The sequence below is a fragment of the Acipenser ruthenus genome, chromosome 15, assembly GCF_902713425.1.
Source record: "Acipenser ruthenus chromosome 15, fAciRut3.2 maternal haplotype, whole genome shotgun sequence".
Lineage (NCBI taxonomy): Eukaryota > Metazoa > Chordata > Actinopteri > Acipenseriformes > Acipenseridae > Acipenser > Acipenser ruthenus.
This window is the reverse complement of record NC_081203.1, coordinates 154455-180390: the sequence shown is the minus strand read 5'-3', so window position 1 is coordinate 180390 and position 25936 is coordinate 154455. Positions and strand designations below refer to the sequence as shown.

General features: G+C 52.5%; 3 protein-coding genes across 9 annotated transcripts; 2 read left to right on the top strand and 1 right to left on the bottom strand.

The window, feature by feature from the left end:
* Positions 1-6: 6 nt before the first annotated feature.
* Positions 7-11147, bottom strand: LOC117396695 (delta-aminolevulinic acid dehydratase). 6 transcript variants are annotated; one of them, XM_058986634.1, is made up of 13 exons: positions 11079-11147; positions 6624-6692; positions 5609-5756; positions 4962-5012; positions 4582-4678; positions 4283-4418; positions 4114-4197; positions 3756-3844; positions 3354-3409; positions 2847-2934; positions 2674-2760; positions 751-880; positions 7-653 (listed from the first exon to the last, which is right to left on the bottom strand). In XM_058986634.1, exons 1-13 carry the CDS (start codon positions 11110-11112, stop codon positions 592-594), a joined length of 1131 nt encoding a protein of 376 aa, XP_058842617.1. In that variant the 5' UTR covers positions 11113-11147; the 3' UTR covers positions 7-591. The 6 variants fall into 6 exon arrangements, with proteins under 6 accessions (XP_058842617.1, XP_058842618.1, XP_058842619.1 ...); XM_058986635.1 differs by having other exon boundaries at positions 5609-5726; XM_058986636.1 differs by lacking the exon at positions 11079-11147 and adding an exon at positions 10171-10276.
* An 86-nt stretch (positions 11148-11233) lies between these two features.
* On the top strand, positions 11234-12048 carry LOC117974026 (transmembrane protein 203-like). Its single transcript, XM_034928217.2, has one exon. The coding sequence runs from the start codon at positions 11234-11236 to the stop codon at positions 11639-11641; it is 408 nt and encodes a 135-aa protein (XP_034784108.1). The 3' UTR covers positions 11642-12048.
* Positions 12049-14437: 2389 nt separating this feature from the next.
* Positions 14438-25906, top strand: LOC117973953 (taperin-like). Of its 2 annotated transcripts, none has more exons than XM_058986627.1 (4): positions 14438-17529; positions 23279-23474; positions 23893-24020; positions 24468-25906. In XM_058986627.1, exons 1-4 carry the CDS (start codon positions 14614-14616, stop codon positions 24531-24533), a joined length of 3306 nt encoding a protein of 1101 aa, XP_058842610.1. In that variant the 5' UTR covers positions 14438-14613; the 3' UTR covers positions 24534-25906. The 2 variants fall into 2 exon arrangements, with proteins under 2 accessions (XP_058842610.1, XP_034783682.2); XM_034927791.2 differs by having other exon boundaries at positions 23890-24020.
* The last annotated feature ends 30 nt before the right edge of the window (positions 25907-25936 follow it).

The window sequence follows — 25936 nt, the reverse complement described above, 5'->3', positions numbered from 1 at the left end:
CGATAGTTCACTGTTATGAATATTTTTATTTCATTTGGAGACAAGCAAGGCACTTTTACATTCACTGACAAACATTCTTGGAGAGCCTCACAGCACTTTACCCTGAGGATGCAGCAAAGCTTTTCAAAGGTAAAGTTCACAGCACCAGACGAAGTGATTGTACAAGCAAATAGAAACGGACAGAGAACACCATGACTGTGTGTGGCACACTGGTTCAGATAACATGACTGTGTGTGGCACACTGGTTCAGATAACATGACTGTGTGTGGCACACTGGTTCAGATAACATGACTGTGTGTGGCACACTGGTTCAGATAACATGACTGTGTGTGGCACACTGGTTCAGATAACATGACTGTGTGTGGCACACTGGTTCAGATAACATGACTGTGTGGCACACTGGTTCAGATAACATGACTGTGTGTGGCACACTGGTTCAGATAACATGACTGTGTGGCACACTGGTTCAGATAACATGGGGGCTGCGTAGAGGCTCCATTGCAGCGGTGTGTGTGTGTGTGTGTGTGTGCGCGTGTGTGTGTGTGTGTGGAGCGCTGGTCCCGTCTGTCTGTCTGTCCGTCCGTCCGTCTCTCACATCTCCTTCAGCCACGTCAGCAGCTGAGGCACGTAGTAGGTAATGATGATGTCAGCACCTGAAAACAACAAAACACACACAAAACCACGCTGTGGGAACGAACGCACGCAAGCACGCAGGAAACCAGTTCTCCCAGTACAACACTCTCTGCTTACCTGCCCGGCGGAAGGCAGTCATGGCTTCCATCACCGCGCTGCGCAGCTCGAACGCTCCGGCCTGCGCTCCGTGCCACAGCATCGCAAACTCCCCCGACACGTGGTACACAGCCAGGGGGTGCGTGGGGTGCTGAGGGGAGAGAGAACGTCACAACGCAGAACAGAGCACAGCAGCGTGCTTCCAGACTGTACTGAATACACAGTGAACAGCACAGCAGCGTGCTTCCAGACTGTACTGAATACACACTGAACAGCACAGCAGCGTGCTTCCAGACTGTACTGAATACACACTGAACAGCACAGCAGCGTGCTTCCAGACTGTACTGAATACACAGTGAACAGCACAGCAGCGTGCTTCCAGACTGTACTGAATACACAGTGAACAGCACAGCAGCGTGCTTCCAGACTGTACTGAATACACACTGAACAGCACAGCAGCGTGCTTCCAGACTGTACTGAATACACAGTGAACAGCACAGCAGCGTGCTTCCAGACTGTACTGAACACACACTGAACAGCACAGCAGCGTGCTTCCAGACTGTACTGAACACACACTGAACAGCACAGCAGCGTGCTTCCAGACTGTACTGAACACACACTGAACAGCACAGCAGCGTGCTTCCAGACTGTACTGAACACACACTGAACAGCACAGCACAGCAGCGTGCTTCCAGACTGCACTGAACACACAGTGAACAGCACAGCAGCGTGCTTCCAGACTGTACTGAACACACACTGAACAGCACAGCAGCGTGCTTCCAGACTGTACTGAACACACAGTGAACAGGACAGCAGCGTGCTTCCAGACTGTACTGAACACACACTGAACAGCACAGCAGCGTGCTTCCAGACTGTACTGAACACACACTGAACAGCACAGCAGCGTGCTTCCAGACTGTACTGAATACACAGTGAACAGCACAGCACAGCAGCGTGCTTCCAGACTGTACTGAATACACAGTGAACAGCACAGCAGCGTGCTTCCAGACTGTACTGAACACACACTGAACAGCACAGCAGCGTGCTTCCAGACTGTACTGAACACACACTGAACAGCACAGCAGCGTGCTTCCAGACTGTACTGAACACACAGTGAACAGCACAGCAGCGTGCTTCCAGACTGTACTGAATACACAGTGAACAGCACAGCAGCGTGCTTCCAGACTGTATTGAATACACAGTGAACAGCACAGCAGCGTGCTTCCAGACTGTACTGAATACACAGTGAACAGCACAGCACAGCAGCGTGCTTCCAGACTGTACTGAATACACAGTGAACAGCACAGCAGCGTGCTTCCAGACTGTATTGAATACACAGTGAACAGCACAGCAGCGTGTTTCCAGACTGTATTGAATACACAGTGAACAGCACAGCAGCGTGCTTCCAGACTGTACTGAACACACACTGAACAGCACAGCAGCGTGTTTCCAGACTGTATTGAATACACAGTGAACAGCACAGCAGCGTGCTTCCAGACTGTACTGAACACACACTGAACAGCACAGCAGCGTGCTTCCAGACTGTACTGAACACACAGTGAACAGCACAGCAGCGTGCTTCCAGACTGTACTGAATACACAGTGAACAGCACAGCAGCGTGTTTCCAGACTGTATTGAACACACAGTGAACAGCACAGCACAGCAGCGTGCTTCCAGACTGTACTGAATACACAGTGAACAGCACAGCAGCGTGCTTCCAGACTGTACTGAATACACAGTGAACAGCACAGCAGCGTGCTTCCAGACTGTACTGAATACACAGTGAACAGCACAGCAGCGTGCTTCCAGACTGTACTGAATACACAGTGAACAGCACAGCAGCGTGTTTCCAGACTGTAGTGAATAAAGCCCTGTGAGACCGATCTTGATCAATGCTTAATAACTGGACCCCAGTCTGAGGGTGTTGGGAGTGTTGTCCTCACCTTGTCCTTGACCTCCCGCACAATGTCCAGGTAGGGCAGTCCTGGCTTGACCATCAGCATGTCAGCCCCCTCTCGCACATCGCGGTCCTGAAACACACACTCCGCCAGTCAATACAGCTCTGACCACTGCTAATGAGTAACGAGGTGAAGCAGTGAATCCAGTGTAAACTCACCACAGCTCGGAGTGCCAGCCCCCGTGCTCCGGGGGGAAGCTGGTAGCAGCGCCGGTCCCCGAATGCTGGCTTTGACTGGGCAGCGTCTCTGTGAACACAGACACGCACACACACACACACACACACACACACGGACACACACACACAGACACACAGACACACACACACACACACACACACACACACAGACACACACACAGACAGACAGACACACACACACACACACACACACACGGACACACACACACAGACAGACACACACAGACACACACACACACACACACACACAGACACACACACACAGACACACACACACACAGACACACAGACACACACACACACAGACACACAGGGAACCTCGTTAGAGACCTTGTCTCATTTTAATTTTAAACCATTTCCATGATTTCACATCCCTACCTAAAAGACGCATCATTCAGCAGAAAAAAAGAACTTTCTCGTAACACTGGAGTCCTGTTTCAAATTGTGATGGTTCACGAGCACACTCACCTGAAGGGCCCGTAGTAGCAGGAGGCAAACTTGGCACTGTAGCTCAACACAGAGACCTGCAGGAGAGGAGAAATGGGTCAGAGAGACTGGACAGCACAGCACAGCACAGCACAGTCAGCACCCTCCCCCTCACCGCGGCTCACACAGACTGCACTGCACAGCACAGCCCAGTCTGGTTCCTCTCTCTCAGGACCGGTCCTCCCTGCCCTGCACCCTCCCCCTCACCGCGGCTCACACAGACTGCACTGCACAGCACAGCCCAGTCTGGTTCCTCTCTCTCAGGACCGGTCCTCCCTGCCCTGCACCCTCCCTCTCACCGCGGCTCACACAGACTGCACTGCACAGCATAGCCCAGTCTGGTTCCTCTCTCTCAGGACCGGTCCTCCCTGCCCTGCTCCTCACCTTGTTTCCCAGCTCGTTGGAGAGCAGCGCCTGCTTTATCGCTCCGATTCTCCCGTCCATCATGTCTGAAGGAGCCACGATGTGACAGCCTGGAAAACACAGGGGCAGCGTTACCAGCAGAACAGCCTCGACCGCACAGGGGTGGAATGAGACTCCCACTGCACAGCGGTGCAATCCATTCCTGGTTTTACCATCAGTGAAACTGCTGTGCAAAAAAAGTCTTATTTCCATCCCTACTAGATCTGGGAATGCGAGGCCGTCACTCACAAACACAGAGTGGCTGAAGCAGGCAGATCCTGCCTGGGAGTCGGGACAAGGACGCTGGTGAAAGATTCAGTTCGGTCTCTCTCCGACTCACCTGCCCGTGCGTACGCCAGGGCCACCTCCGCCAGCCGCTGGCAACTCGCTGCGCTGTCCAGAGAGCCGTCCTCCCGCAGGATCCCTGAACGGACAGACAGACAGTGTGTGAGACTCCGCTCAGGCTGTGCTGGCTCTCTCTATGGGACATGTGTGTGTGCTGTGCGTACCGCAGTGCCCGTGCGAGGTGTAGGGACACAGGCACACGTCGCAGGCCAGCAGCAGCTCAGGGAACGCAGAGCGCAGCTTCCGGAGGGCCTGCACAGCGGGGGTGTCGTCCGAGTCGGCCGCAGAGCCTTGCTCATCCTGCAGGGGGCAGCAGAGGGAGCAGGAGGAGTGGATTTGAGAAAACTCAAAGGCAGGATTATCCAAACAGACTACATTACGTTCAAGTGTAAAGATGATAACTGTATAATGCTTTACTGCACAAAGTGCGAGCCCTGGAGTGGTACAGCCCTCATTCTCCTACCTTGGGAAGATTGGCTGGGACTCCAAAGATCAGGACGCACTTCAGCCCATCGTCCACTAGAGGGCGCAGCATCCCTTCCAGCTTGTTGACTCCATACCTGCAGTGTGGGACAGGGAGGGAGTTACCATGTGACACAACGAAACCCCGCCCCCTGCCGCCACAGCCACGCAGCCCCGTCAAGACCGATCCAACCTGTCAACGTCAGCAGTCACGCAAACATGTCACTGCCAGCTCAACCGCACAAGGAAGCTGGGCACATTTCAAACTGGCACGTGAAACCAAACCAAACCAAACCACGCACAAGGAGCATTCCGTACTCCTTCAGCGACGTTCTCTCTCTGCCTTGCTTGAACAAACACTGAAGCAGACGAGACTCCTACCTGGCCTGTCCAGGAAGGCTGGTGATCGGCTCCACCGCGTCCGGACTGTCCCTGAAAGAGTTAAACAGAGCGACATTACCACCCCCTGCTGGCACTGCCATGCTAATGCAAGGAGTCCTGCGCTGTGAGCAAAGGGACTGCTGGCACTGCCATGCTAATGAAGGAGTCCTGCACTGTGAGCAATGGGACTGCTGGCACTGCCATGCTAATGCAATGGGGCTGCTGGCACTGCCATGCTAATGAAGGAGTCCTGCACTGTGAGCAATGGGACTGCTGGCACTGCCATGCTAATGAAGGAGTCCTGCACTGTGAGCAATGGGACTGCTGGCACTGCCATGCTAATGCAAGGAGTCCTGCACTGTGAGCAATGGGACTGCTGGCACTGCCATGCTAATGAAGGAGTCCTGCACTGTGAGCAATGGGACTGCTCTGTCCACTACTCCTTTATTAAGCAGAGTTGAAAATGCTCCTTCGTTTGAATGAAGGATCACAGGTAAGAACAGCGGCTCACACTGCTGTGTGACTGGAGTCTGACTCCCAGTCCTGCTCACACACGCACACACACACACACGCGCGCGCGCGCACACACACACACACACATGCACACACGCACACACACACTGGTAGACCCCAACGCCCTTGCTTACGTGATGAAGATGGGGTAGATGAGGCTGCTGGTGCTGAAGCTGGTGCTGCAGGTCTGCCAGGCGCACAGGGTGGGGTGGAAATACCCGCTGTGTAGAACAGAGTCAGCAGACTGCATGGCTGGAGAGACCGGGAGAGAGACAGGGAGCACTGTGAGAGAGAGGGAGAGAGACAGGGAGCACTGTGAGAGACAGGGAGAGAGACCGGGAGCACTGTGAGAGACAGGGAGAGAGACAGGGAGCACTGTGAGAGACAGGGAGAGAGACAGGGAGCACCGTGAGAGACAGGGAGAGAGACAGGGAGCACCGTGAGAGACAGGGAGAGAGACAGGGAGCACCGTGAGAGAGAGGGAGAGAGACCGGGAGCACCGTGAGAGACAGGGAGAGAGACAGGGAGCACCGTGAGAGACAGGGAGAGAGACAGGGAGCACTGTGAGAGACAGGGAGAGAGACAGGGAGCACCGTGAGAGACAGGGAGAGAGACAGGGAGCACTGTGAGAGACAGGGAGAGAGACAGGGAGCACTGTGAGAGACAAGGAGAGAGACAGGGAGCACCGTGAGAGACAGGGAGAGAGACAGGGAGCACCGTGAGAGACAGGGAGAGAGACAGGGAGCACTGTGAGAGACAGGGAGAGAGACAGGGAGCACTGTGAGAGACAGGGAGAGAGACAGGGAGCACTGTGAGAGACAGGGAGAGAGACAGGGAGCACTGTGAGAGACAGGGAACACAGAGAGAGACAGGGAACAGGAAACCTGCAGAAAGGGAGCAAGACAGACACACCAAGACCTGATTACCACACACACACACACACACACACACACACACACACACCAGCACACACGCACACACACACACACCAGCACACACGCACACTTCTATCAAGAGTATTCTCACAAGTGCAGTATCTAGCTGTGATTTGTTTTAGATGTTTAATTGTTGCTTTTTATCTCTCTCTCTCTTATTTATTCTGTTTTTACCTCTTCTGTCTAAATAAAAAAAACAATTGATTATACTTACCGTTGTTCTCCTTGCTGTGGGTTGAGGGCTGGCTGTTATTCCTCTCTACTGATGCCTTCAACTTGTGTGCTGTAATAGGAATAAAACAATTAGAGAGATTTTATTTGAAGTAAGTTATGTCAGATCCACTTCAATCCCATGAGCATTCTCACAGCTCTGTGAGCTCCACTTCAATCCCAAGAGCATTCTCACAGCTCTGCTCTGCGAGCTCCACTTCAATCCCAAGAGCATTATCACAGCTCTGCGAGCTCCACTTCAATCACAAGAGCATTCTCACAGCTCTGCTCTGTGAGCTCCACTTCAATCCCAAGAGCATTCTCACAGCTCTGCGAGCTGCACTTCAATCACAAGAGCATTCTCACAGCTCTCCTCTGAGCTCCACTTCAATCACAAGAGCATTCTCACAGCTCTGTGAGCTCCACTTCAATCCCAAGAGCATTCTCACAGCTCTGTGAGCTCCACTTCAATCACAAGAGCATTCTCACAGCTCTGCTCTGTGAGCTCCACTTCAATCCCAAGAGCATTCTCACAGCTCTGCGAGCTGCACTTCAATCACAAGAGCATTCTCACAGCTCTCCTCTGAGCTCCACTTCAATCCCAAGAGCATTCTCACAGCTCTGTGAGCTCCACTTCAATCCCAAGAGCATTCTCACAGCTCTGCTCTGCGAGCTCCACTTCAATCCCAAGAGCATTATCACAGCTCTGCGAGCTCCACTTCAATCACAAGAGCATTCTCACAGCTCTGCTCTGTGAGCTCCACTTCAATCCCAAGAGCATTCTCACAGCTCTGCTCTGTGAGCTCCACTTCAATCCCAAGAGCATTCTCACAGCTCTGCGAGCTGCACTTCAATCACAAGAGCATTCTCACAGCTCTGTGAGCTCCACTTCAATCCCAAGAGCATTCTCACAGCTCTCCTCTGAGCTCCACTTCAATCACAAGAGCATTCTCACAGCTCTGTGAGCTCCACTTCAATCCCAAGAGCATTCTCACAGCTCTGTGAGCTCCACTTCAATCACAAGAGCATTCTCACAGCTCTGCTCTGTGAGCTCCACTTCAATCACAAGAGCATTCTCACAGCTCTGCTCTGTGAGCTCCACTTCAATCCCAAGAGCATTCTCACAGCTCTGTGAGCTCCACTTCAATCCCAAGAGCATTCTCACAGCTCTGCTCTGTGAGCTCCACTTCAATTACAAGAGCATTCTCACAGCTCTGCTCTGTGAGCTCCACTTCAATTACAAGAGCATTCTCACAGCTCTGCTCTGTGAGCTCCACTTCAATTACAAGAGCATTCTCACAGCTCTGCTCTGTGAGCTCCACTTCAATTACAAGAGCATTCTCACAGCTCTGCGAGCTCCACTTCAATCACAAGAGCATTCTCACAGCTCTGCTCTGTGAGCTCCACTTCAATCACAAGAGCATTCTCACAGCTCTGCTCTGTGAGCTCCACTTCAATTACAAGAGCATTCTCACAGCTCTGCTCTGTGAGCTCCACTTCAATTACAAGAGCATTCTCACAGCTCTGCGAGCTCCACTTCAATCACAAGAGCATTCTCACAGCTCTGCTCTGTGAGCTCCACTTCAATTACAAGAGCATTCTCACAGCTCTGCTCTGTGAGCTCCACTTCAATTACAAGAGCATTCTCACAGCTCTGCTCTGTGAGCTCCACTTCAATTACAAGAGCATTCTCACAGCTCTGCTCTGTGAGCTCCACTTCAATCACAAGAGCATTCTCACAGCTCTGCTCTGTGAGCTCCACTTCAATCACAAGAGCATTCTCACAGCTCTGCTCTGTGAGCTCCACTTCAATCACAAGAGCATTCTCACAGCTCTGCTCTGTGAGCTCCACTTCAATCACAAGAGCATTCTCACAGCTCTGCTCTGTATTATTACTGTATTATTATTATTAGTTGTTATTATTAGTAGTATTATCATTAGTATTATTATTATTATTTGTTTATTTAGCAGACGCCTTTATCCAAGGCGACTTACAGAGACTAGGGTGTGTGAACTATGCATCAGCTGCAGAGTCACTTACAATTACGTCTCACCCGAAAGACAGAGCACAAGGAGGTGAAGTGACTTGCTCAGGGTCACACAATGAGTCAGTGGCTGAGGAGGGATTTGAACTGGGGACCTCCTGGTTACAAGCCCTTTTCTTTAACCACTGGACCACACAGCGTATTATTAGTATTAGTATTATTATTATTATTGTTATTATTATTGTTATTATTATTGTTATTATTATTGTTATTGCTTATATATGTTTGCTGGAGTTGTTGTATCTAATTCAAACAATAAGCACTCTCTCTTTTAAACACAGACTCCTTGTCCAGTTAAGTTTGCACTGTCTTTGCAGAGTGTGACTCGCTGCATCACCCCGTGTTTTCTTATCAATCTTTCACAGTAGGCTACTGATACCATATCATCTCGTAGCAAAGAGGCAACCTCGTTAGAGATAAAGAAGCCCAAAAAAACAAGCCCAGCCTGCCCCGTGCTTCACAAACCGCCTCCATTCAATATCACATGATTCAGCTGGATAAAACATTGTGCAATATGAGACCGAAACAAACACACAGCATTCCTGCAATGAACTCTTTATAACGTGTTCTTTAACACAGCACCCCTCACCTCGGATTAAAAACGTGTCAGTTTAGCAAAACCATTCTCAAATGATATCAGTACAGATGATGAGCTGATAGGACAGTCTTACACAATGCTTCGGGTCCGATTACCTCTAGAAAGACTTTATAGCAATCTAACACAACTGAAAAGCTGACAGGACAAGTTTAAGAGGCGTACAGATCAAACAAACCAGGCTCTTGATTTTGAATGGGGACTCGAGCCCCCGTCCCTCCCTCCCTACCTACCTACCCGGGATGCCCGCCAGTCTCGGTGATGGTGATGAAGGTGGCGATGGCGGGTGTTTAATGTAGTTTTTCTTGTGCTTCTCTGTTTTCGTGTGCTGCACTAAGTCGGCGTGATGGGCTCGTATTTGACATCTGCAGAACTTACAAAGCGCCTTATCGTCGTGGCCCGCTACAGGCGCGATCCAGTCTTTCAAACACGCCTCTGCTTCCCAGCCTTTACTGTATCGCTTCCCGTATTTACTCCACTTACTCGCCATGTCTACAAACGCAGCGTCAGTCAGCGCTAGAAAACGAGATAACCGGAGCGGTTTACGCGGTAAGGGGCAATGCGATTATCTGACCCCTTGTCCTTCCCCGAGATCTCGGTCCTAATGCCAAATTAAAAGCGCTCAAAGGCTGCTACATTAAAATTCAATCAGCCATGTCCCAAAGCATAATGGCAACGTCCAATCAGAATCACGCATTCTACTTGCACACAACTTTAACAATGTGTTCTTATCTTCTGCGTGCAAGGATACTATTTTAATAACTGGCTACACACTTTAGCCTTGTCACCAATTTTCAAGCGACCCCGACTCAAAACAAGCCCAAATATACTAAAAACCAGCAAAGCACACTTGTAAGCGATTGCATGAACGCACAAGCCCAAATAAGCGGAAATGGCAGCCGTGTTCTTACCTGGCCTTCCGCTGATGTTTGCAGAACAGAAAAGCACGCTGAATACGCGAGTCTGCGCACACGGGCACCGGGAGTAAGGGGGGGGCGCAAGCGTGACGAAACAGCCGCGCTTACGAAACTAAACCCCTGCGGCGCCATCGTGGCTCAACGATTCTATCGCTGAGAACCTGATGCGGGCGACCGCTCGGAGCCAACGTGGCGTCCGTTTCCTAACGTGAAGGACTGAATCCCTCCTGCGCATGAAACAGCCGCTCCTCTCCGGAACATCTCGCGTTGTTATATTCTGAAGTACGGAGCGACTCGCCAGAGGAAGGCGCAGGAAGGAGGCTGGGGTAAAGATGACTGGTTTTATTTTCTTTCATTAATAACGATAGTAAGCGATCGTCACAGACTGCGTTTGTTATATATGTAGATATGCATGCAGAGTGCATCGTCCTAATTAAGAGGCGGAGTTCTGTAACATCGAGGCAGTCTGATTAATATTGAGAGGCTGCTGCGAGACGGACTCAAGCCGCACTGTCGCCTTTTTATTTCTATTTATATTAAAATCGACTTTGTTCTGAAATGGTCGTGAAGAGACCGCCCGGCCCTGCTGGCTGTGTCGCTCCAGTATTGTACTGTAATATTAAAAACACTAATGTATACGTCACTGTACTGATATTATTGGACGGAGAGATTGGATATATAATTATACCTGCTGTTGTGTTTTGTCCCTTTTAATAATATATTCTGCAACGTATTAAACAGGCCGTTTAAAGTTAAATACATACATACATGTGGGTCGCATGTTACTGATGCAGCTATCCCGCGATGTTCCTAATTAAACATTACTATTTATTTATTTATTTATTTATTCGTTTTGAATTCTGTTTTAAAAGCAGCGGACGAATGCCTTCCTCAATTCTCACGTCTCTCTCTGCTCCAGGTAGAAACGCTCCGCATTTGCCTCCAGTAACGTGTCCATGGCTGAAAGCTAACGCTGGGCTCCTGTGCAGAGCGGCCTCTCCGTCCCTGTCTTGCTGTTGCGGTGCCGGCCCTGCAGGGGGCGCTGTGCCGGGTCAGAATGCTGTTCTCTCTGCGGGAGCTGGTCCAGTGGCTGGGCTTCGCCACCTTCGAGATGTTCCTGCACCTGCTTGCGCTGACAGTGTTCAGCCTGCTGGTGGCGCTCAAGGCGGACGGGTTTGCGCGGCTCAGCTGGTGGGTGGTGTTCGCGCCCCTGTTCTCCGCGGACGGCCTCAGCACCTACTTCACGGCCATCGTGTCGGTCCGGCTGTGCCAGGAGGGGGAGAAGCGTCTGGCAGTGCTGCGGCTGTTCTGGGTGGTCACCGTGCTCAGCCTCAAGTTCGTCTGCGAGATTCTTCTGTGCCAGAAGCTGCAGGAGCGGTCCCGGGAGCTCTGGTTCGGTCTCATCGTCTCTCCCGTCTTCATCCTGCTGCAGCTTCTCATGATCCGAGCCTGCCGGGTCAACTGAGGGGCGCCGAGCAGAGCCGTGTGACCCTCTGTGAGCCCTTCTTCATCATGTGACTCTTCAGAGTGAGCCCCTCTTCATCATGTGACTCTTCAGAGTGAGCCCCTCTTCATCATGTGACTCTTCAGAGTGAGCCCCTCTTCATCATGTGACTCTTCAGAGTGAGGCCCCTTCATCATTCTGAACTGTGATTATTAAGCCAGGGATTTCACGAATGTCAAACGTGGGGAATGGAATTGAGAAGATCAGTGGGAATGTGGGTCTGTCTGTACAAACTGGCTCTTTACATGGAAACTGTTTCATCACTGATGTGTTTTTTTTTATTTTGTAAATACACCCGAGATTAAATCTTTATACTCTGTACTCTGTCCAGTGTCTGTCAAATAAATACAGAACAGCTCTGTCCAGTCTCTGCTCTAGTGTCTGTCAAATAAATACAGAAACACAACAGAACAGCTCTGTCCAGTCTCTGCTCTAGTGTCTGTCAAATAAATACAGAAACACAACAGGACAGCTCTGTCCAGTCTCTGCTCTAGTGTCTGTCAAATAAATACAGAAACACAACAGAACAGCTCTGTCCAGTCTCTGCTCTAGTGTCTGTCAAATAAATACAGAAACACAACAGAATTACTCTGTCTAGTCTCTGCTCTAGTGTCTGTCAAATAAATACAGAAACACAACAGGACAGCTCTGTCCAGTCTCTGCTCTAGTGTCTGTCAAATAAATACAGAAACACAACAGAATTACTCTGTCTAGTCTCTGCTCTAGTGTCTGTCAAATAAATACAGAAACACAACAGGACAGCTCTGTCCAGTCTCTGCTCTAGTGTCTGTCAAATAAATACAGAAACACAACAGGACAGCTCTGTCCAGTCTCTGCTCTAGTGTCTGTCAAATAAATACAGAAACACAACAGGACAGCTCTGTCCAGTCTCTGCTCTAGTGTCTGTCAAATAAATACAGAAACACAACAGGACAGCTCTGTCCAGTCTCTGCTCTAGTGTCTGTCAAATAAATACAGAAACACAACAGAACAGCTCTGTCCAGTCTCTGCTCTAGTGTCTGTCAAATAAATACAGAAACACAACAGAATTACTCTGTCTAGTCTCTGCTCTAGTGTCTGTCAGACGGGAGTTGATTGCAATACACCAATCGTCCACCAGGCGGAGATGGTTCCCTTTCGTCTGGAAAAGATGCCGGAGAGCGCTGGTGAGATTGTACAGTTTCCATGGAAACGTGGCAGGGTTGGGTCAATACCAATGCATTATCTCAGAAGGGAATTGAATTGGTTGGCATTTTAATTTTTTTTTTTTGTTCTCCAAAAATAAGTCAAAATGGACAATGGTCTATTTTAAATCTGTTGTCGAGATGAATCATAACGTGCAGCCTTGTCTGGTTCGGCCGTGCTCGTTTAGGGGATTTTGAAGGCGGTTAATGGCCCCGTGAACAGACCCAGTCTGTTCCTTGTACTGACTTACACCGGGCTGTAAAATTAACGTTTTAATTACTATTTATCAACACATAAATAGCTTCTAAAAATAGACATGGTGACGTTTAGTTTCGTGGTTGCTTTTTGACGTACCTGGTCAGGTAAACCGCAGCTTGTACGTCTGTGTGCGTCCGTGCTGGACAGCACCCAGCTGCTGGGTTTGAACTTTGAGCTTCTCTTTCTTGCGTTTTAAATCTTTTCTAAAGTTATACGCTAACCAAAGCAGTCCAAAGGGCAGGTTAATTGCTTTCTATATGGGGACGAAAGTCCTTGGCAGGGTTGTGTTTGTGCGGGTCCACAGAAACACAGTGTAATGCAGAGTCCAAAGGCTTGCAGTGCTTATAGAGCCGGCGTGCGTACCGGCAGTCCTTGTTGACAGTCCAGTTTGCCCCGAAGTCGCTGGCTGCGCATGCAGCAGTAGGCGGGTACGCCGCGTTATTGGTTCAGGATTCAGAGCAGTCTTTTCAATCGCCTCAGCTCAGTGTGTTTGTTTTACGGAGGGTTTTGCTGTTATGAGGTTTTCTAGCACAGCAGCAGTGGCCGCTGGCAGATAAATACATTTATTTACAACGTGTTTCATTTATTACTGAGTAACAGTGACCTACCCTGATCGCTATCGTGTTATATAGAGGAAGCATTTCAATCCCACGGTTTCATTAGCGTTCACTTCCAGCTCTGTGGTAGAATGCTCTATGAATCATTAACGAAGCCATTTGCATTTTATATGCTGTCCTACGGCCCTTGGTTAGCGAGATGTTTTTTTCAAGGTGATGAATTAGGTTTGCACCTGACACACACACACACACACACGCACACGCACACGCACACACGTTAACTGTCTTATTTCTACCCCGTGAGACCGAACAAAGACACGCCACTCAACCCGCACGCCCCATTGACAGCAAAGCGGAAGCAATGCATTTCGACAGACTTCCATTTTATAGACTGATGGGGATAAATACAGTGTGTCCGAAACGTGCCTTGTTTGCGATACAGTGAGAATGTATGACCAGAGGGAGCCATATCACTTCAGATATTAAAACCAAACCGATAAGACTAGAACGCAATTAATACAATAAATACATAAACAGATAATAATTGAAGCAGTAGCTCGTTAATCGAAGAGCTAAATTTTAGGGGTGGGGTCTGCCTGTTGATTGACTTGTCATCTCTGGTAACCCAACAATAGAAGGGGCGTGATTCTGAGCATAGTGGGTGGGGCTATGTAATGAGGGGCGTGGTTTACCAGTTCTTGAATGTAGACCTCTCGACATGTGGGCGGGGTTTAGGGGGGTTCAGCAATGACGCATGCAGTGTCAGGTGCAGGAGGCGGGGGCTCTCCGGTTTGATACACAGACGGACTGAGACTCGCCACTGCTGTGCTGAAAGTACTGTGAAATAAGAGACGGAGAGAGACCGGATTTAATCCACTTGAGACCGATATACGAGCCCCGTCTGCCCGGAGACGTGAACAACAACAGCCAGCCATGTCAGGCAGCGAGGTCCGACTGCTCCGCCGGGATCATGCCCAGGGCAGCAGCAGCAGCGCAAGCCCGGGCCCGGGGGCTCGGATGCCGGTCTGGAAGCGAGAGATCCTGGAGCGGAGGAAAGCGAAGAGCGGCGGAGCAGCAGCAGCTACCGAGCCCGGCTCTGTTACTGCAGCGACATCAAGCGCAGCATCCGCCGGCTCCGGCCCCTTCACCGTCAACGGGGAAATATCTTCCGCTCACGGCGTTTATTTTATTAATCAGCAGCACAGTGCCACGCGTATCGGTAGCGGCGGAGGAGACAGCAACGTGCCCACGGCGGCGGAGCTGACAGCCGCGACACACAAAGACCCTGCACAGCTCCCGCACTCGGAGAGGGGCAGCGATGCGTTATTATTATCATCCTCGCTTCCCGACGGCGAGGATGCAGGCCCCGCCCTGCAGCAGCACGGAGACGGGGGTGAGAGGCTGATCCTGCAGGAGAGCCTGGGGTCCCTTCAGGAAAACCCCTTCATCATACTGGAGAAGGAGAGGAGGAGGAGGAGACACCAGGACAGGGGAGCGGGCTCCTGGCCCATGCAGCACATCCTGGAGATGTACGCCGGCGTGCCCGGGATCAAAACCATCCGGGCGGAAAACATCATCATCATCGAGTCGGACCCGGACTACTTCCACGAGGGGGGGGGCTTCGGCAGCACCTCGGGCTCCATGAGCGAGCTGCTGGACAGGAGAGGCAGCGCGGTGACGGAGATCCGCGCGCGGGAGGTGCTGCTCTACGACTCGGCGCTCAGCCGGAGCGAGGAGAACCTGAGCACCCTGGAACCCGGGCTCGGCCCCAGCCAGGGCAGGGTGAGCCGCATGCTGCAGAAGTTCGATCGCAACTACTGCGGGAGGCTGCAGTCGAAGTCTCGCAGCACTGAAGACCTGCTCCTGGAATCGGAGCCACGCCCTCCTCCCAGACCCAAGCCAGCCCCCCTGCCAAAGATGCCGAGCCAAGCCTCTTCCTCCCCCAGGGAAGAGAGACCCCAGACTGTCTTCCAGCGCCCCCCTGAAAGTGAACACTCCAGACCCCCTCAGAGTCTGGGGGTGGCGTCTCACCTCAGTAAAGCCACGCCCCCCAGCAGTGACTCCCCAGTGTCCCCCCTCACCCCTACCTCTCCCCCTGGAGTGGGGGGCAGCCAGCTGTCTGTGTCTTCCTACAGAAAACACTTTGAAACTGGGGGAGCGTCCCGGACTATAGTGGTGAACCCCAGAGAGAGGGGGGACAGGAGGCAGCCCCTGACCAATGGGCTGCACTCACCCCAACACGGGCTGGGTGCCCCGAAAGAGGCCCCAGCTAGTTCATGCCACGGCCATGCCACGGTGCCATCAGCCAGCGCTTCCAGCAGCAGAGAGTCTGGGAATGTGGGCTCAGCCAGGGAGGAGGAGGAGCCCCGTGCCACGCCCCCGCTCTCCCCTCAGCACAAACTCCAGCCCCCCTTCTCCAGCTCCAGTGCCAGCACCACCCCCAACCAACGGAGGGCGGTGTCCCATTCCACCAGCAGCAACGACTCCTTCGAGATCCGCCAGGCGCCCAAGCCGGACATGTCCTGCATCCCGGAGGGGGACATCCAGGCCAGAGCCCTGGCCAACATCCGGCTGCAGTCCAAGAACTCGTTCACCATCATTCCCAAACGCCACGGCCTCGCTGCGGCCGCTGCCGGGGCTGACAGCCGGGCCAGGGCGACGGCTGGAGCAGCAGCCAAAACCAGCACTGTGCCAGCCAGCAGCCCGGCCCAGGAGAGGAAAACCAGCACTGTGCCAGCCAGCAGCCCGGCCCAGGAGAGGAAAACCAGCACTGTGCCAGCCAGCAGCCTGGCCCAGGAGAGGAAAACCAGCACTGTGCCAGCCAGCAGCCTGGCCCAGGAGAGGAAAACCAGCACTGTGCCAGCCAGCAGCCCGGCCCAGGAGAGGAAAACCAGCACTGTGCCAGCCAGCAGCCCGGCCCAGGAGAGGAAAACCAGCACTGTGCCAGCCAGCAGCCCGGCCTGGGAGAGGAAAACCAGCACTGTGCCAGCCAGCAGCCCGACCCAGGAGAGGAAAACCAGCACTGTGCCAGCCAGCAGCCCGGCCCAGGAGAGGAAAACCAGCACTGTGCCAGCCAGCAGCCCGGCCTGGGAGAGGAAAACCAGCACTGTGCCAGCCAGCAGCCCGGCCCAGGAGAGGTCTTCAGAAGCTGGAAGCCGTTTCCTTCCAGAGGGGGGCGAGGTGGAGCAGCCTCAGCCGGCAACGCCCTCCAAACATGAGCGCCGTCCGTCTGTGGAGTCTCTACTCTTGGATGCGCGAGAGAAGGGGAGGCCCCAGGAGATACCCGCCTGGTCAGCTGAGCCCCCTCCGGTGAGCCCCCCTCCCAGTGCTTCCTCCCAGCCGGCTCCCACAGAGGAACGAACAGCAGAACCAGCTCCCCCCTTCCAGAGAGTAGCAGTGGTAGCTCCCATCGCCGTCCCCACGGCAACGAGCCCCAAAGCTGAGGAAGATGAAGAGAGTGGGAGAGCCTCGGAGGAGCTGCTGCCGGTCACCAACATCGACGACATAGTGGAGGGTCCGGAGGAGCCCGTGCCTGTCACTGAGATCCGCAGTCCAGCTCCCAGCAACGGATACCTGCAGCGCAGGACCGGCAACACCTTCACTGTGGTGCCCAAGCGCAAGCCGGCCGCCCAGGAGCAGAGCAGCACCAGCACTGCCCCCGACCCCCTGACCCCCCCAGGGCCACAGGGCTCCCAGGACGGGGCGCAGGGAGGGAAGGAGGCTCCCTTCGCCAGCCTGGGGGCCATGCTGAAGAAGCGCTACCCAGCGGTGGAGGAGATCCAGGTGATCGGAGGGTACCAGGTGCTGGGCCGGTCCTGCCTCTCCAAGACTGGCTCCTCACGCAAGAAGGTAAGATCTCTGTGTTCGTTTAATCCAGCCTGCTGTTTGTGCACACGCACACACGCACGCACGCACACACACGCACACGCACCCACCCTCACACACACGCACGCACACACACACACACACGCAGTTCCATCTGTGGAATCTTTACTGCAGTCTTTATGTTCCATCTGTGGAATCTTTACTGCATGCTTTTTATTAAGGCAATAAAAACCAGCCTTCCGTGTGAGAGTTCCCGACACTGGCCAGGGTTCTGAGCTTCTTGCTTCTCTGAGGGCTTGTATTACCTGTGCAGGTGAGGCTGGCGTCTCAGAGCCTGGGGGGCTGCTGAAGTGAACCCCTGCCAGGTGGAGACAGACTGGAGACCGAGGGCAGGGGACACTTCTCTACACAGGGATGGGACGGCTCACCAAAGGTTACTTAGTGCTTCTGAATCAGTGGGATCCTTTGAGACCTGAAGGTTTTGCTAGAATGGGTGGGAGTCTGGAGATTGCAAGTGTAAAATGATTGCAGCTTACAGGTGATGAGATCACATGCAATAAAAAAGACCTGTCTTCTAGAGCCTAAAGACTCGCTCATGAAACAGTGTCTCCCAGATCATCTTTGTTAGGCTGGGCTCAGATGTTTCAAATACCCGGCGCACGTCCTGCGGAAACACAAGCAAACAGAAATAGCAGGCGGTGCGAGCGGAGCTCAGCGTGTCTTCTGTGTTTATTAATAAAGGCAGCGTGATGCTGCTGCTGCTGCTGTATCTCAGTGAGGCTGAAGAGTTTCAATCCCCCGTGACCACATTCTTCAGACATTGCAGCTCCCTGTAAAAACACCTCTTATCTTTGCAGCATCTTATTGTGAACCTGCTTGGAGCTTCTCTGCTGCATGTTCATTTCCTGCTGTCTGAAGCAGTGAGCAGAGCGGGTCAGGGTCGGGGTAGGGGTAGGGATCAGGGTAGGGGGAGGGGGAGGGGGAGGGTGTCCTGCAGAGACGAGACTGGGAGCACACAGTGAGCAGAGTGGGTAGGGGTCGGGATAGGGGTAGGATTAGGGGGAGGGTGTCCTGCAGAGACGGGGAGCACACAGTGAGCAGAGTGGGTCGGGATCGGGGTAGGGGGAGGGGTAGGGGTAGGATTAGGGGGAGGGTGTCCTGCAGAGACGAGACGGGGAGCACACAGTGAGCAGAGTGGGTAGGGGTCGGGATAGGGGTAGGATTAGGGGGAGGGTGTCCTGCAGAGACGGGGAGCACACAGTGAGCAGAGTGGGTCGGGATCGGGGTAGGGGGAGGGGTAGGGGTAGGATTAGGGGGAGGGTGTCCTGCAGAGACGGGGAGCACACAGTGAGCAGAGTGGGTCGGGATCGGGGTAGGGGGAGGGGTAGGGGTAGGATTAGGGGGAGGGTCTCCTGCAGAGACGAGACTGGGAGCATGCAGTGAGCAGAGCGGGTCGGGGTAGGGGTAGGATTAGGGGGAGGGTGTCCTGCAGAGACGAGACGGGGAGCAGTGGGACTCCTTGAGCCCTGAGAGGGGGATGAAAGTCTCTCTCAGCTCACCTTGGCGATGCTGCTGCACCTCACACTGAGGCAGTCTGTGTGTCTGTGCGCTGGGTGTAGCTGCTGCTCTGCTCTGCGCTCGGCCGAGTCGTGTCTCGAATGTGCTGCAGAGGTTGGCTGGACTACACTGATCTCATTGTGAGTCACTGAAGGGTTTCATTTGAAATGACTGCCAGGGCAGCAAGTGCTGTCTCAATGCAGCAAAGCTGATGTAGCGTTGAAACTCATTCAGTGAAACTGCTTTTTAGTTTCGATGTGGTTCTGGATATATTGTGCTTGTCACTGTTCTGCCCTCTCTAGCTGAATCCAGCTGCCTGTATTAGTATTAGGGGAGGTGTGTTTGACTGCAGGGTGTTGGTGTCAATATTGAACAACTTGCTATCAGTGAACTGCCATCGATTCCGAATCAGCAGCGTGTGTGCGTGCTCGTCTCGTGTGTGTGCGTGCTCATCTGTGTGCGTGCGTGTGTGTGCGTGCTCGTCTGTGTGCATGCTCGTCTCGTGTGTGTGTGTGTGTCTCTGTGTGTGTGTGTGCGTGTGCTCGTGCTCGTCTCGTGCGTGCGTGTGTATTTCTTTGGTACTGAAGAAGCTTCTAGTTGCAGTGCTGGTCAGGGCGTGCACGGTGCTGACGATGCCCTGGCTCTCACCTTCACAGCAGCGCTGCACGCTTGTCAGTGAGTGTGCGTGTCTGTGTGGGTGTGCTGGGAGGGGTTGCTGTGTCTCATTGCCTGCGCATTAATCTGCACCTGCCTGACAGGTTCAGATAGTAAGTATTCAGCTTGAACAATACCTTGCATTTCTCAGCTGAGACTGTGGGGCAGTGGCTGCACAGGAGGGGCCGGGTGCACAGTGACTCAGCCCCGATGGGTACCACTGGATTGGCAGCTGGCTATGCAGCGGGACCAAGAGTCTACTCTCTGTACAGTGTTGACACGCAGCCTCCCCTGCTAGAAACCTGTTTACACACCCACCACTGAACAGGACTGGACTTTGCAGCGGAGTCTCGTGCGCTCTGTGATCAGGGAAGGGGAGGTTAGGGTGAATGCAGCTCTTCAGTGTAACCCGCTGTGACTCAGAGTGTGGGGTTGACCTGGTTCTGCAGCGCGGGGTCCAGCGTGTGAAGGACTCCTCGCTGCTGTGATTCGGAGTGTGGGGTTGATCTGGTTCTGCAGCGCGGGGTCCAGCGTGTGAAGGACTCCTCGCTGCTGTGACTCGGAGTGTGGGGTTGATCTGGTTCTGCAGCGCGGGGTCCAGCGTGTGAAGGACTCCTCGCTGCTGTGACTCAGCCGTGGCTTCCTGTGGTGGGATCAGATCTCTGCTGTGAGAGAGAGGGGGGTGGGGTAGACTAGATACTGCTGACACACACACACAGTGCTAGATACTGCTCTCTCACACACACACACACACAATACTAGTATGTGAGTGTGAGTCTGTGTAAGTGAGTGTGTGTGTGTGTGTGTGTGTGTGTGTGAGTCTCTGTGTGTGCGTGCTTCTGTGTGTGTGTGTGTGTGTGTGCGTATCTGGATGCTAGGGTGTGTGTGTGTGTGTGTATCTGGTTGCTAGGGTGTGTGTGTGTGCGTGTGTATCTGGTTGCTAGAGTGTGTGTGTGTTCAGCTCCAGATGTGAAAGGTGACAGCACCTCTGACTCACTCTGTTACCAAACCCAAAAAACCAAAACACTGCTGTGTTCCCGCTGAGCCTATTTCTATTTCTGAAATTCTCTTTACTTCGCTCAGCAAAGCGTGGGCTGCTGTCAGTTACTTGACATCTCCGTCCCTAACAGAGAATAAAACAGGAGCCCTTTGTAAACGCGCTGTTCGCTTCTTGTTGCTGTGATAGAAGCCTCTCTCTCGTCCAGCGCTACGGAGCGACACGCAGGGCAGCTGCCCCTCTTTCACAGCTCGCTTTAACCTTGAAGCACATGGCACAGTTTGTGTTGTACAGTCCCTCTCTCCTGCAGTATGGGCAGGATGTGAGAGAGAGGGAGTGAGAAACGCAGGGCACACAGCGGTGTGTTGCATCGAGGTGTGTGTGTGTGTGCGTGCGTGTGTGTGTGTGTGTGTGTGACGTATCTGTGTGTTTAAGACCCACCCAGCCCACTTCACACAATCAGTGACACTAATAACTCTGCCATTACCTCGCAGGAGTTAGTCACTGTTGAAAAGATTTTCACAGATTTGCAGGGGCTGGCGGCTGTACAGTAAATATCATACAGCAGCAGTGTGGAGTAGTGGTTAGGGCTCTGGACTCTTGACCGTAGGGTCGTGGGTTCAATCCCCGGTTGGGGACACTGTTGCTGTACCCTTGAGCAAGGTACTTTACCTAGATTGCTCCAGTAAAAACCCAACTGTATAAATGGGCAATTGTATGTAAAAAATAATGTGTTAAAAAATAATGTAATTGTATGTAAAAATAATGTGATATCTTGTAACAATTGTAAGTCGCCCTGGATAAGGGCGTCTGCTAAGAAATAAATAATAATAATAATAATAATAATAATAATAATAATACTGCCCGGGACAGGAACAAGTCATTGCAGATCCGGTCAGCCTTCTCTTAAACCCTGTGAACCCCAGTCTCCCCCCGTCCCTGTCTGGGCTGTATTGTCCCAGCTGAGCCCGTGCAGTCATTGGGTCCCATTTGAATGGGGAATGCACCAGTCATGCAGGCTTTATTCAAATCCACTATGCAAACATTTGGAGCACAGATTAACTCTCTTTCTGCCTTTCTCCTTTTTGCTTCGCTGTCCGTTTCTTTCTGAAGTTCTTCACTCACTCTCTCTCTGTGTCTCTCTCTCTCTCTGTGTCTCTCTCTGTGTCTCTCTCTCTCTGTCTCTCTCTATGTGTCTCTCTCTCTCTGTCTCTGTCTCTGTGTCTCTCTCTCTCTGTCTCTGTCTCTCTCTCTCTCTGGTTCTGTCCTTGGTGCATGGCTGAGATATTTCATGTAAATCTGTCGTTCCTCCCGAGGCCCTCAGGACCCCCCCTTTGTTAGACACAGCCTGTGAATCAGCTAGCAGAGTCCTCTCTCCAACAGCTTCAGCCAAACTGCTCTGCCTTGTATTTGTTTGCTTACCACAGAGATCCCTAAAAATAGCATTACCTAGAGCAGCCAGCAAGCCTGATAATAAACCCAGGTGTTCCTGTATCGCTGTATAGGAATCAGACAGCAACTCCCTCACAGTGTCCTTTCTATTATAGATCTCTAATAACATGCGCTACAGCACTGTGACACTTGCACCTCTGTCTTCTCCTCCTCTCCCCTTCCCTCCTCCTCTCCCCTCCCCTCCTCTCCCCTCCTCTCCTCCCCTCATCTCCTGTCTTCTCGTCTCCTGTCCTGTCCTCTCCTCTCCTCCCCTCACCTCATCTCCTGTCCTCTCCTCTCCTCCCCTCCCCTCATCTACTGTCTTCTCGTCTCCTGTCCTGTCCTCTCCTCTCATCTCATCTCCTCCCCTCCCGTCCTCTCCTCCCCTCCCCTCATCTCCTGTCTTCTCGTCTCCTGTCCTCTCCTCTCCTCTCCTCTCCTCCCCTCACCTCATCTCCTGTCCTCTCCTCTCCTCCCCTCCCCTCATCTACTGTCTTCTCGTCTCCTGTCCTGTCCTCTCCTCTCATCTCCTCCCCTCCCGTCCTCTCCTCCCCTCCCCTCATCTCCTGTCTTCTCGTCTCCTGTCCTCTCCTCTCCTCTCCTCATCTCCTGTCCTCTCCTCTCCTCACCTCCCCTCATCTCCTGTCTTCTCGTCTCCTGTCCTGTCCCCTCCTCTCCTCTCCTCCCCTCTCATCTCTCCTCTCCTCTCCTCTCCTCCCCTCCCCTCACCTCATCTCCTGTCTTCTCGTCTCCTGTCCTGTCCCCTCCTCTCCTCTCCTCTCCTCTCCTCTCCTCTCCTCTCCTCTCCTCTCCTCTCCTCCCCTCCCCTCACCTCATCTCCTGTCTTCTCCTCTCCTCCCCTCACCTCATCTCCTGTCCTCTCCTCTCATCTCCTCTCCTCGTCTCTCCTCTCCTCTGCCAGGGTGAGTTGGTAGGCCCAGTCCCTGTAGCTGGCTGTGATTCAATTTAAAAAGAATGAAGCTGGACTTGCAGAACTGGCTCGCGAGGAACTGAAACAAAGAGCCGTCTGTCTGAAAAAAACAAAGCAGGACACGTGGCTCAAAATAAATATACACATATACAAGATGGCTTCTAACGAGCTGTGCTCCGCGTCTTCTCTGCTTGTCTTCCCAGATGAAGATCTCGTTCAGCGAGTCGAGTCTGCACACCACCTTCGAGTACCCCTCGGAGAGCTCCATGATGGAGGGGGACCCCGAGAGTGACGAGGAGGAGGAGGAGGAGGAGGAGGAGGCGGCCCAGCTCTTCATCCCCAGAGCCAGCTACCCCGTCTCGCCCGGCCCCCAGAGCGCCGGTAACGCCAGGAACTCGGGTGAGAACGACGGCGCTCGGCTGCTGTTCAGTAAAACAACGTGCCGACCTGCAGGGCAGCAGCTCAGGGATCCCAGAGGCTGTTAAACTGTTAGGGTTTGGTTTAGTCCACTCCCAGGGGAGCAGGGCCTGGCACCCCTGTGCGCTGTGTCAGTGGGTCTGTCCCTGTTCACTCCCAGCTCTTCTCTCACACTGAGCTTAATGGAAGACCTTTCTGACAGGCTCTTGATCAATGGGGACCCCTGCTGGAGAGGACTTGCATTGCAGCTGTGAAACCACTGCCTCTTAGCCAGCCTAGTCAAGGGCCAGTTTAATATTCAGAAATCACAGCGTCTCTTCATCCTTGTAATATTTTGGTGAAGCCTGGTCCTGTTTGGTGCTGTGTCCCTGTCCTCACTGTCCCCTCCCCTGTCCAGCAGGCCTGTCCAGCTACACTCCCAAGCACTCTGTGGACTTCAACCAGTGGCAGGACCACAAGCACGAGGACAACGTTTCCTCGGGGGACTCCTCACCGGGACACGCTGACCTCTCCATGGATGAAGTGATGGTGAGTGTGTGCGACTGAGAAACGAGTCCCCAGACCAGCTGAGAATGAAAAGAAAATCCAGAGACCTTCGGGGACTCGGGGATTGTAATTAGTGTTTGTATTGGGTTCAGTTCAGCAATGCTGAAATATTACAAGGAAACGGGATAACGTTTTCACTGAAGCCCCTTTGAAGACGTTGATAAAAGCCTTGGAGCTGAAGCGCTTGTCTCTGAAGTTCATGCGTTGTGTGTCGTGGGTCATTTCTGTTAGATTTGTGCAGCTCAGACTGTGTGAAATACGTTACCTATAGATAAACATGACTCCTGTTAACAGCGATTCCTCCTGTGTGATTTGTAATAGTATTGATAAAGTTCACTCTTGTGAGTGTTTTATAATTCTGTGTAAGTACATACTAACCCTTCCGCTGCTCCCCTCTCCCCCCTCTCACTCTCTCTCTCTCTTTCTCAGCTGACCCCAGCAGCAGACAGCAGCTCCCTGTCGGATTTCAGCAGTGAACCCGCCCTCTATTTCTAACCAGCGCAGCCTGAGAGAACCGCGCAGCCTCTCCTTCTGAACCAGCAGAGCCTTGCTGCCTCCCTCTCTCCTCCCCAGCCGGGCTGTTTGAGGGGAGAAGCTGCTTTCCAGAGGCAGCGCGGAGCTCCGTGGAGAGGGAGCTTCTGTTGGGCTGGTTCCTGTGGCTCAGAAAGTGCTGGAGCTGAGATTTATGATCAGAGCCCAGATCCACGACAGTGTGCCGCTATAAAACCCAACTGCCAGATCATCAGTAATGTTAATGAAAGAAATCAAAGTGTGGACTCCTCTGACAGGCAGGCTGTCCGGAGAGCTCTGGGTGTGTTAACTGGGTCCACAGCAGCTCTTGTCGTTCTCCAAGCTGTTCTGTAGGGTGGCGTTGCTATCCCAAGCCAGACAGGATGGGAATGGCTGTGTTCGCTCGCTCTGGACTCGTTTCACTTCACCTGAAGCCTGCACCTTTTCATTGTGTCATCGAGTGTGAAGGAAGCTCCTCCTCGTTCGCTCCTCACCTGTCTGCTTCACCTCTCTGGGTTTTGTCCTGTGTAATTGATCAGTGAAGTGCCAGTCTGAAAACCCCAAATTATTCACGTCTCTGAAGAATGTTCCAGTTGTATGTCTTTGTCAGATCTTTTGTGTTAGTTTTGTGTTGTTGCTGCTCCCTCCTCATTCTTGACATGCTCACTGTTATTAGTTTGTTGTCTCGGTCCTTCCTGGCGAGGGCTCTGTTCTCAGTGCTGCACTTTGTTCTCTCATGTGGTTCAGAAGCCGTTCCCTTGTCTGTTAAAGCCACGGGAATGAAGGAGACGAGAGGAGCTGGAAACGGATCGAGACAGGGCGCTCGCTCCTCGTTTGTTATTTGCACTCTTCATTTTGCACTTGATGTGGGGAGACAGACGGCTGGGCAGTGCCTGCTCTTCATTAATATATATATAGATAGATAGATCTAGAATCTTATCAGGATGAAATAATACACAAGTCACATTGGGCTCGTTCCGGTAACATTGTTGCATCCTGCCCTTCTGTCCCTCGTACGAGGAGACTCCTGCAGATAAACGCGGCCCGTGTCAGGGCACCAGCACTCCCAGGACCCTGAGTGAGCCGCAGGGCCGCGATTTGGTTCATTTCAATCCAGTATTGAGGTCTTAATCTGTACAGGTTGTGATGCACTGATACTAATAAGACTACTGTAGACTTTCCATAGCACTGAGCAGACACTGCAATATTCTCCACAGACTTTTTATGCATTAATAGATCTGTCTGGTACTTGAATCTGCTGGATTGAAGAATTTAATAATCGTATCATTTGTATCTTTAAAAGATTTTTTTTCATAATATTTGTTCAACTGGAAATAATAAAAGTACTTGAAGCAGCAGCTTGCGTGGTTTTGGCGTCAGGCTGGAGG

What these genes read in the sequence shown, in the direction of transcription:
- LOC117973953 (XM_034927791.2), top strand. Translation starts at nt 14,614, where the DNA reads ATGTCAGGCAGCGAGGTCCGACTGCTCCGCCGGGATCATGCCCAGGGC. An exon ending in CTGGCTCCTCACGCAAGAAG is followed by an intron (nt 17,530 to 23,278) that starts GTAAGATCTCTG and finishes TTGTCTTCCCAG; the next exon opens with ATGAAGATCTCGTTCAGCGA. An exon ending in TCTCCATGGATGAAGTGATG is followed by an intron (nt 24,021 to 24,467) that starts GTGAGTGTGTGC and finishes TCTCTTTCTCAG; the next exon opens with CTGACCCCAGCAGCAGACAG.
- LOC117974026 (XM_034928217.2), top strand. Translation starts at nt 11,234, where the DNA reads ATGCTGTTCTCTCTGCGGGAGCTGGTCCAGTGGCTGGGCTTCGCCACC.
- LOC117396695 (XM_058986631.1), bottom strand. Translation starts at nt 9,749, where the DNA reads ATGGCGAGTAAGTGGAGTAAATACGGGAAGCGATACAGTAAAGGCTGG. An exon ending in CACCTCGCACGGGCACTGCG is followed by an intron (nt 4,198 to 4,282) that starts GTACGCACAGCA and finishes CTGTCCGTTCAG; the next exon opens with GGATCCTGCGGGAGGACGGC. An exon ending in GACTGCCTTCCGCCGGGCAG is followed by an intron (nt 654 to 750) that starts GTAAGCAGAGAG and finishes TGTTGTTTTCAG; the next exon opens with GTGCTGACATCATCATTACC.